The sequence below is a fragment of the Amphiura filiformis genome, chromosome 20 (assembly GCF_039555335.1).
Source record: "Amphiura filiformis chromosome 20, Afil_fr2py, whole genome shotgun sequence".
NCBI classification, from domain to species: domain Eukaryota; kingdom Metazoa; phylum Echinodermata; class Ophiuroidea; order Amphilepidida; family Amphiuridae; genus Amphiura; species Amphiura filiformis.
Genome location: NC_092647.1, coordinates 59,487,552 through 59,499,072, shown reverse-complemented (window position 1 = coordinate 59,499,072; position 11,521 = coordinate 59,487,552). Strand labels below are relative to the sequence as shown.

Below are 11,521 nucleotides of genomic sequence, written 5' to 3'. Positions count from 1 at the left end.
AAGATTAAAACACTGTGTCAGGGAGAACAGGTCTATGCCACTAAGAAATACAACATTTACCTAACATTGAAGCACAGTGTGAGTGAAAACAGGCCTATGCCACTAGAAATTCAGCAAACATCAGAGGTTCAACGGGTAGAACAGACCTATGCCACTAGAAATTCAACATTTAGCTAACATTGAAGCACTGTGGGAAAAGAACAGGCCTACGCCACTAGAAATTCAACATTCAGCTAACATTGAAGCAAAGTGTCAGAGAGAACAGGCCTATGCCACTAGAAATTCAACATTCAGCTAACATTGAAGCAAAGTGTCAGAGAGAACAGGCCTATGCCACTAGAAATTCAACATTCAGCTAACATTGAAGCACTGCACCAGAGAGAACAGGCCTATGCCACTAGAAATTCAACATTCAGCTAACATTGAAGCACTGCACCAGAGAGAACAGGCCTATGCCGCTAGAAATTTAACATTAATTTTAAACATTGAAGCACTGTGTTGGAGAGAACAGGCCTATGCCACTAGAAAATTCAACATTCAGATTTGTGTAATATTTTTGAGTCTTTCAGATTATTGGCTACATTCTGGATACTTTTGCCAGAAAGCAGTGCCAGATAGTTTTATTCCAATAAAGGTAAATAATATTAGTGGGTGAATTCTAAAAAATAAGGATATTACATGGTTTGATGATTGGCCTGTTTTCTTCGATAGTCGCTGTAGAATCATGCACAGTGATAATATTTCTCTTAACTTTCTCCAGCCATTATCATGCTTATATCTGCAGTGATTATCAATATATTTTATTTCGAGAAATGTCTTGTAACATCTCACCAGAAGTATCCCAAGTCATTAATTCAAGTCCTATACTTTATCTACTTTCTTTGATACGCACCATTAGACCAGACAGGTCAACTATATCACTCTTAGCATGGGTCTACTTTTTGGTGTAGTGGTAAACGACTGACAATTCCTGCCAGGGGTAGCGTTAACCCCCGACCGGGGGTGAATGACCCCCTAAATTTAAAAAATACTAATTTTTCACCCTCTATATTGGGAATAAGTGCAAGCTCGGGGGTGAACTCTGACCCTCTACTTTTGGACCTTACTCCTACCCCTGCCTACACTGCAAAATATTTTTCACCCCCGAGATTTAATTTTCACCCCATGTATTTGGATTTTCTGCAAGCTCGGGAGTGAAAAACACAGGAAAACAACCCCCCGACTTTCGGGCCTTAATGCTACCCCTGATTCCTGCTGATCAAAGTATAACGTTGTAGCCTTGTGTAGCCTGTAGGAGGATCAACAACCAACTTGGTGCTTGTCTTCTCATATTTGCCATTTGTTGTATTCTTCAATACCATTTTCACCTCAACAGCCATATTTTGTCATCAGGACAGAAAACAACACTTTCGGAGGCATTTATATTATTTTTCATGGTCTGTTCATTAGTATTTGGTTGGTTTTGGTACGGATATTTGACGCTTTAAAAAAATAGAGAGTAAGGCAACGAAAAAAAGAAATCCTGTTCTACGGGCAGACGGACTTTTCAAGTTGGGTCGGTCGGTCGGCTTTTTTTTCTTTTCTTTTTTTTTGAAATGACCAAAAAATCACTAAAATCTGTAAATAATTTGCAATTTGAGAAGATACAAAAAAAAAATTTGTTCCTGAAATTTCCGAAATTTGGGTCAGCATTCATTTGTACAGAAATTTTTTTTCCCCAATTTGTTCAAAATCAGGGTCGGTCGTGCCCGTAGAACAGGGTTTTCTTTTTTCGCCGCCTAAAGGTATTGTTTTTTGCCGCTGTCATGCATCTATCGTCTCATATAACACAAGCAACATCATTATTTTAAGTAAAACAATGTATATATACTCCTTTGTTCACTCTTTCCCTTTTTAAGGAGTTTTTATTCCGACTGATCATGACTGTTACATTTTAAAACATACACTGTCTTGAAATAATTGGCACCCATCAATTATTGAAAAGCCTGCCTCTTCCAAATGCAACTACTTTCAAAATGTCCTAAATATATAGTTTATGACTTGTTATACAATTAATCTACAAAATCTTATGTTATACTTTGATGTGTCAGACTCGTCCACTATCAATGAAAACTGATGGGTACCAATCATTTTGATACAGCTTGTATATATCTCATAATAAATACAAACCTTTTTGTTTAACACTCCTTTGGTTTGAATCATTGCTCACATACCTCCAGGATTCATCTTGTTTCTGTGGATGAAGAAAATGACAATGATTTCCAAACAGGGTGTTAGCCAGGATCCAGAATTACTGCCAGTCCCAAAACTAATTTGTTATATGTTAGCCAGGATCCAGAAATTGCTGGTCCAAAAATATTTGGGTCCAATATCGATTATATGCCATGATCTATCACATTTGTTTCAAAGTACATGTATACTGAATTTGGCAGGTCTGCATATCCCAATATTGTTATCTCCATTAAGTTGATATCTAAAGAAGTATTTGCATGAAGTAAAATGCATTGTGTGCAGTCTCTTGTGTTTACCCCACATTTTTCAACCCTGCTACGGGTTATTGGCAACTATCTCTAATAAACACAATTAAAATTTAAAAAAAAAATGAAAAGTACATTCCTATATCTTCATATTTAATTTTTGAAAATTCATACGAAAAATAGTTATGCAAAAAAAAAGTTATGTTGTCCAAAAATGTTCTGTTGCATAGTCAAAATCATGTTTTATGATTGTCTACAAAATTGAGCATTTCTATAGCAATCTGAAGTCACAGTTGGATTGGTATAGATATTATTAGATTGAAGCCATATTGAAACAGTTTCATAGGAAGTAGGATTGTATTTCTTTTCTACATTTAAAATGTTAGTTTTTACTGACAGATACGAGGGGGTATCCAAAAGTTTTTGACATCATCCAGAAGCGAAGGAGCTATACTGATGAAATTTTGTCAGTGTAATTACTAGTCATTATGTACATTATGGTCCAAAAATGGTCTCATAAGAATGTTTACTTTTTTTACAGGTGGCGCCAGATGGGCAGTAGGCGCATAACCTGTAAAATGGTGAAAATTGAGGCACGCAGCGTGATTAAGTTCCTGCATTTGAAGGGTTAGGCCTACATTGCTCAGAAAATCTATGATGAAATGAAAGCTATCTACGGTGATGATTGCCCATCATATGGCACTGTTGATTTTTGAAAAAGGAATTTCAAAACTGGCCACATGTCCCTCACAGATGAGCCAAGAAGTGGGCGTCCATCACTTTCGGATGATGCGGCCACAGTGAAAAAATTCAAGAAAGTGGAGGATCTTATCATGAAAAGATTATGCGCCTACTGCCCATCTAGCGCCACCTGTAAAAAAAAAGTAAACATACTTATGAGACCATTTTTGGACCATAATGTACATAAGGACCAATGATTACACTGACAAAATTTCATCGATATAGCTCCTTTGCTTCTGGATGATGTCAAAAACTTTTGGATACCCCCTCGTATGTTCCCTTTTAATTATGGCCCAAACAGATGAGGCAATACAAAAAAAATCACTATTTAATATCAGCGCATATGTCGCCAATGTGCACCACTCCTTCAAATGTGGCTGAGGTCAGTACTTTTGATGGGTTATGACATTTCTGCACGCCATGTAAGTACATTGATATGAACATTGTGTATGCATATTGCATTCAACTAATATTTCGATCATAAGAATTAAATGCCATATTCCATTGTTTTATTCAAAATCTCGGATATTGTCATAACTACCTGATTTTGGCAGGGTATGCTAGTTTACATTACCATCGTGTAAAAACATAATTTTGAAAAAGATTGAGAGGTCCTCCTCAGCAAATGTTACAATAATGGCTTTAACTTTGTAGAGCTGAAATGCCTAGTGTTTATTTGTAATTATCACATCATACACTTCTAGTGCCCGTTTCTATTCATCGTTATGTATTCTTCTCCCGTGCATTATTTTCGCGAACTACCCTTCACAGCCCAAATTATATAAACCTGCACGCTAAACAATGCATTATCTAAAACCTGCACGCTAAACAATAGATTCTAGATAATACGTGCACGCTCAAATACTAGAAATACTACTTTCACATAACCATATAGTAGAGTTAGGTGGCGCTTTCGACACAGAGGTCACATAACTACATAATTGTCTGTTCGATATATATACCATCAAAAAAGTACGAATATACATTCTGTGGTGTTAAAATGGTATAGTTACAAACGGTGTTCTATAATAGGGTACAATTACGAATAGGGTGCAACTCGCTAGACTTGAGTCCAGTCCTCGTTCTACGGAGTTTAGGGTTAGGGTTTAGGGTTGGGGTAGGGCAGTCTTGTAATAAGACTAGTAGAGTTGCACCCTATTCGCAATCGCTCGTGCAAATATCATTGTCATAAATTATGATTAATGACCTCAAATAAATCAAACATCAAATGAGAATAATCGAGCTTCTATTAATTAAAAAGGGCCAAAAACAGGTGGATCATAATTATACAAGATGACACCATTGCAAAATATTCAGCATTTTACAAATGAAATACATGTAGGCCTATATCTAAAATAACATAGCCGGGCCCGGGAAACACACACTAGCGCATAATATCACGATCATGCTTTATAATACCATAGGCCTTCAAACACATGTGTTTGAAGGCCTGTGATAATACTGAACAAATTGTTAAATCCCAATGTCGTGTGTTTTAATATAAGTAGATTTTAAAGTTTAAATTATAGAGCTATAAAGTCCAGTTGATATTCACCATAGTACTAGTCGGACATCTAAATCGATCGTTTCGAACTGGTTCAGTGCTCTAAATGATCACAACATAAAGTCAATTGGTTACAAACCATGCGTGAATAAGTTACTAAAGTATGACGTATGGCTTAATCGATACCATTGATAGCTAACTTATACAGGAATTGATTTTCTTTACCAGTTAAATGCTACGTAGCTGGTCAATGTCCTGACGGTGTTTTTAAAATGTAAGATATTTTCCCTAATATTAAAACTAATATAATGAATGCAGCAATTAATATTACCTATTGTTTTAATAGGCCTACACTCAAAGTGTATGACGGATAATGTACTCGTGCAAATACATTCGTCAAGATAATTGCACTTGCCATGGAGTTATTGCATTTAGCTCTTGAGCCTATCGGCTCTCGAGCTAAATGCAATAACTCCACGGCGCTTGATTATCTTGACGAATGCATTGCACTCAGTTCATTATCCTTATCATATCAACACAAATTAAAGTTTACTTTCACTCACTTCTGATAGAAGATCATCAACATCTTGAAGTGAGACATCATGAGGTTTTGGATCCGACTCATGTGTACGTGTGCATCCTTTGAAAGCAGGCTGTTGGACTGACGATATCTCCTCTTGTGGCCAATTCTGAATGGCTGCTCTTCCAACATACTTTCTCTTGCATCCTTTGAAAGCAGGCTGTTGGACTGACGATATCTCCTCTTGTGGCCAATTCTGAATGGCTGCCCTTCCAACATACTTTCTCTTGAATTTCAAAGCATGATTTTCTTTATGCCTTACATCTACATGGATGGCTAGCAAAATCCAGTCCATGAAATCAAGGGATGCAACACTTTTTCTGCGAAGTGTTGAACAGATGGCTGATGCTAATTCTTCTACTTCATCTTCGCTAACCCTGCATTTCTTCCGCTTTGTTTTTCCTGGCTTTTTCTTGACGCTGCTACACATATCACTTTCAGAGTTAAGGTAGTCTTGAGAAAATATATTGTGTGGGTCTGGAAAATAAATATACTACTTCTAGTTAAGATGAAAATAAATAATAATTATACCAAAAACCAAGCACCACTTTTATGCGAAACCAAAACCTAACATTAATCTTTGAAATGGTGATGCGATCTGCTCCTTTGGGGCTAAATAAGGCATTTTTGAGTTACTATATTTATTACCTTATAAATATTGGGCAATCATATACTGAAGATCACCAAGGGACAGTTTCTGAAAGCATGGCTAGTGGTCAGGTTTCCTAATCCATCAGGCTTAATTAAGTCCAATTATTGTGCTTACAATTTTGTATCGTACATCATCACCTAGAAAGATAAATCAATAAAATGGATCCACTTGCTAGAGCTAGCCTGGTGGCTTTGGAAGTCAGACCACTAGCCAAGCTTCAAGAAATTGGACATAAAGGTCTAGCATACTTTAATCCTAAGTTCTGTGACATTCCATATTTTTGCCTTTATCTTAATTTCAAATTGGCGCTTTTGGCCCCCATATAGACCAGATCATGTTAATGTTATGCCCCAGCAATGCCCACAGGCTGAAATGTTTATTCTTTTCATTGGTGCTTAGCCAAGACTCCTAATAATTAACTTGTTGACCTGTATAACCAGTCTGTTTTACAGCACAAAAAATGCCAGTACCCATTTATAAAGCTGGGTGGAAAGAGACAAAGATACTAAGGGCCTTGTCTACACAAACATCACAAATGCACCACTGGGGTTCAAAGCCGCAACCTTCCAATCATGAGTTAGAGCCTGTACATTTGTGCCACCATGCCTCCTTCTTTGAAAAACAAACTTTCTGCGTGCTAGAGATATCCCCAAACCACTATACTATTGGCTATTCTCATAGGGCTGAAGCAAATAACTTATGTGTATCATACAACAGACAGGGTGTACGACACATCTTGCAAGATCAATTTGCTAATGCTTCTAAACTTACTTGAGCATACTGGACAATCGATAAAGCTACACTTCTTCTCATGGCTTGCAAGCTGCTCTGGTGTTGAATTGCATGCAGCTAAAACACAAATACATATAAAAATGTTAGTCATTCAAAGGGAACAATGCCATTGCACTTTCTCTCTTTTTGAAACACTGATTTTTCCTACAAAGGGTACAGGGGGTTCCTATTTACTGATGTGCACTCTATAGTGCAACATCTTCCATTTCCATATTAGGGCACATCAATGTTTGCCTGTCACCTCACAATAGAGAGAAAGGGTTATTGTACACTGCATGTTATTTGTTCCGGGGTTCACCCCTGTAATCACAATCTGTTAACATCTTAAGATTGGTGTACATTCGTAATGCCGTATGACGACAGTACGTACATGCAAGTAAGGGATCTATCAAACGGAACTCTTAGATCTTTTTCTTCTTTCAAATTAGCTAGTACTATTTTATCTCCCCTGCCCTTCATGGAGGAATATCTCTAATCTTCCCGTGGTGCATCACACCATACTTCCCTACATTCAAGTGTATTTGTAATCGATTCAACCAGCAAAGGGGAATAAGAAGAAGAAATAAATTTGCTGGGTATCCACTGCTTTGTGAAATATATTCAAAGTCCTTGATTGAAGTTAATAAGCATTCTGTGATCAACATATGCACACCTCACACACACCTACATAATTATATTCAACTTCAATCTCTTCAATATCACACTGTACAAATGAGAACACATACATTTGAAACTGAATCGCCATACTGTAGATGTTTTTACCGACCTACCACTTGTTCACAATGCATTTTTACAGTTTGACATTTATACAATGAGTCTCAAAGCGGGTGTTCATGTTGTTCAGCATGTATGCTTATGAAGTTCCACCATTGAAGATGAAAATAGATGCACACATAAATTGAAAAAATAACGAAGAAACAAAACAGACAAAACAATAATAAAAACTTATGAAAGTTAATTTCCAAGTCTACTAGTATTCCACCTTACCAAATATGAGGGCGCCTTTACATACACCTCCACCATGGGACTTTGTCATGTGGTCAATCACTATTTTGATCAGAAAGCGGTATCTCACATCAATGTAGAGTGAGGCCTTTGTTATGCGACTCACATCCCATTCGGTTGACGTTGATCTTCTACCACCAAGACATTTTGTCCATACTTCATCTAGAATGTATTGTATCTGCTTAAATACTCTCTCAGTCAAATCCTAGAATGATTGAAAGATCCAAACAACATTATTATTATTCAAACAATTACCTGACAGTTTTCTTTATCAATGCTATTGTTCGGCCATTACTGATCATGTAATAGAAAACAATCATGTCATTGATTGGGAGGAGGCTAGGATCGTTGGCAAAGAGAGTACAAGACATAAGAGATGGATTAAGGAGGCGATCACCTTCAGAAAGCGGGGCAATACCATGAACAGAGACGAGGGGCAATACAACTTAAGTCACGTCTTTGACGATCTGATAAGTGAAAAATCAACTGGCAACTCCGTTGCCAAGCAGCAGAAATCATCAACTGTACACAGATCATCATTGCATCGATAGCATCGATAAAGAAAACTGTCAGTTTTCGAAACGTCTGCAAGTAAGTGGAAATCTTTGGACTAGTTGTAAGAAATTACAAAAACCAGTTTACATGTTACTCATTTTCATGTTTTAATGCCATTGTGTCTACCCCTGTAAAGATGCAACCAAGATTTAAGATATACAGTGCCATCAGTGTTCAACTTTGTTTAAAAATAAATAAAGCTCTACATGCTATCATACAACCATGAAATGAGCAACACACCCTGCAGAGTAAGTCTACCTCCTTGAATTTACAAGTCCATGTACTATATATTATGAACACAGGGTTATCATGGAATTTGTTCCCGGCAAAGAGGAAAACTAGCCCTAGAATTCTGGCCATAGTATCCGTTTTTACTTCCACTAGGGCCAGAGGCACTTACATTGAAAAATTTGTTGGAGATGCTTGAACGATCCAGTACAAAAAATCAATGCTTGATCGAACCAATACAAATGTGTGTCAGGTCACCAATTAATATGATAAAACCCACTTGAGAACACACAATCGCATGCAGTCATTTCTAAAGATGCATTTATAATCAATCGCTTTTGCAGAAATCTGAATCGAACGCATGATCAGTGTACTAAATCGCCGTCGCATTTGTCTGCTGAGCATGCGCATGAATCGCTGTTTTTCAAAAGTGACACATAGGTCTATATTGACACTCTCTGTCGGTCAACGTTCTCTAGAATTGCACACATAACTTGTGCAGTTAACGACAATGATTCAGTCTGATGATGAGTAACCTATGGGTATAAACACAGCTTTACACAATGACTAATTTACATAGGCACAAAAGACTGTGTTCATGTACCGTTACTCAGCCAAACACGGCAGAGTAGGTCCCGGATGTTCGGTACATGTTCCTATCTCGTCAACGTTATACCTTTCCAACAAGGAAAGAGATACGAAAAGCGAACGTCTAAGGAAAACTAAAATAGAAATTCAAGAAAAATTAGGGCGTTGCTTTGGATCAAATCACATATTATGGCCCGGGATATGGGGATTATGGCTTTAATACCTACATGCAGATACGTGTTGAAATCCCAGTCTTTCCATTTATCATGTTCATCATGCAGCTGCAGTGTATCTGCCAAGACTTGAACCGGCAGTTCAGAGGTTTCTCCTGGTCTACAGCGGGGCAGATAAACTGGTAAATACACTCTTTCAGCACCTACAGTTGTATGGCAAATGATGCACAAAATATACATAACATTATAGCAAAATGAAATAGCATATGGGATAGCATACTGATAAAATGACCAAGACCTGGGTCACACAATAATTTTTCACAGCCAATAAGAAATGATAAATAAACGCATGGGTTAGTACAAGAAAAAGTCATATCTGCATTTTTAGTATTTTGCAAGAAGTGCTTTTGTGTTCCAATATTTTGGATTACAAATTACAAATTGGAAACCTTTTACTGTTAATTGAAATTTAATCACTTACTTTGAAGACTTTTAGAATAGCTTAAATTCCTGTATTTACCTATATTTTCAGAATATGTTAATATTAATAACTCAATTTTGTCTACAATGTCAGTTACAACATTCTTGTAATGACGCAGAGAATAGTCCGTGTTACATTGTGTCACAACATTAGTACTTTTTATCTAGGATAAGGATGTTAGGGGCTGTGCAATAATTATGAGCCCCCCTCTTTTGATGTATTCCACAAGTTAATGAAGAACACGGCTCGAAATTTGATTAATTATGGGTTTATAACTCAGAAAATCAAAATTGCAACTGAGAAACATGTAATAATGACTTAAACAGTTTTGTTAGTAACCTGTTTTCCTTAACCTTTTTAGAGCGTTTTATTTAAAAGGCGTCCAATGAATGTGTGCCAAAAATTTGCTTGCCCCCCCCCTCTCGGCTGGCTAAAATTGCTTCCCCCCCTTTCGCTCGCTAAAATTTCTAGCCCCCCAATTTTACCCTCCCCTCAGGGCTCATAATTATTGCACAGCCCCTTACTGTGCTCGAAAAAGAACACAGTTGGTATGAAAGAGGGGTGAAAGAAGCAATACATGTTCGCAGGGAGGAACCAACTTTGAATTGTGGAGGGGGACTACGCGTTATGTCCAAGCGTTATGGACAAACCATCAGGAAAATTCCTCGGTGACTTCACTTCTACCACTGTGCAGAGTCTTAGCTAGCCACCTGTCTGGCCGTCATTTTAGACGAGGAGTTTGCTTCTCGGACAGGCAAAATTAATGCTTTGACAGATGCTACATTATAATTGTAGGCGTTTAGAAAGTCTATTGACCTTTTTAGTGGACCAGGTTTGCAAAACAAGGCTATAGCAGCACATATTTGAACTCTTTGAATCCCCAATGAGATGTAGAAGTCTGATAAATGTTTTACAGGTCAACTTGGGATAGGCAAATTTATTCAAATCACAGGCAAACCTGAATTTGTAACTAAGACCCTGCCACTGTGATGTCACAAGTCAATATACAGAGCAAATTCAAGATGCCTAATGATGCATCTGATGGATATGATGTGATACTGTGGCCAGCAAAAACAGTAAGTCTAGTTGAATCGATTTAGACATTTTTCGGAAAAATTGATTTTTTTTGGTAATTCGGGGTTTTCTAGGGGGGGAGGGAAATGACTCCCCTTGAAAAATTGTTGCAAGCAAAACCCTTACGAATTAACAACCCTGACTATAAATCATGTTTTCTCTGGATTGCGAAAAAAAGAAACCGTTTTTTTGGAAATGATCCAAAAAATCACCAAAATCTGTAAATAATTTGCAATTTGAGAAAATACAAAAAAAAAAAAATTGTTCCTGAAATTTCGGTCGGCATTCACTTGTACAGGAAATTTTTTTTTCCCAATTTGTTCAAAATCTAGGTCGGTCGGCCCCGTAGAATAGGGTTTTCTTTTTTCGTCGTCTAAGCACCTTTTGAACATGTTACAATTACTCATTATTGCCATACTAACCTAATGATCCTTCATCTATGTAATAATACAAGTATCTAATGACGGCTCCATTTTCATCAGAGGTTCTGTCAATCTGCCATAATAAATGAATCAGCAAAAACAACATTAAAATACAAGTTTAGTAGTGACATACATAGTAGCTCCAACAAAACCCGGAACAAGTCACCAGATATGTGATGCTAACCTAATCCCGCAGCGCGATACACACAGGTACAAGCAGGGCCAGATTTACCTTTTTTGGGGGCCCTG

At 37.3% G+C, this 11,521-nt stretch overlaps 1 protein-coding gene across 1 annotated transcript; it reads right to left on the bottom strand.

The window, feature by feature from the left end:
* Nucleotides 1-2,123: 2,123 nt before the first annotated feature.
* LOC140142416 (uncharacterized) lies at nucleotides 2,124-7,491 on the bottom strand. Its single transcript, XM_072164385.1, has 4 exons — nucleotides 7,410-7,491; nucleotides 6,726-6,803; nucleotides 5,286-5,779; nucleotides 2,124-2,233 (listed from the first exon to the last, which is right to left on the bottom strand). The coding sequence occupies exons 1-4, from the start codon at nucleotides 7,489-7,491 to the stop codon at nucleotides 2,153-2,155; spliced, it is 735 nt and encodes a 244-aa protein (XP_072020486.1). The 3' UTR covers nucleotides 2,124-2,152.
* Between the last annotated feature and the right edge of the window lie 4,030 nt (nucleotides 7,492-11,521).

What these genes read in the sequence shown, in the direction of transcription:
- LOC140142416 (XM_072164385.1), bottom strand. Translation starts at nt 7,491, where the DNA reads ATGGCGATTCAGTTTCAAATGTATGTGTTCTCATTTGTACAGTGTGAT. An exon ending in AGTTGAATATAATTATGTAG is followed by an intron (nt 6,804 to 7,409) that starts GTGTGTGTGAGG and finishes TTTGTGTTTTAG; the next exon opens with CTGCATGCAATTCAACACCA. An exon ending in TTGATGATCTTCTATCAGAA is followed by an intron (nt 2,234 to 5,285) that starts GTGAGTGAAAGT and finishes CTTCATCCACAG; the next exon opens with AAACAAGATGAATCCTGGAG.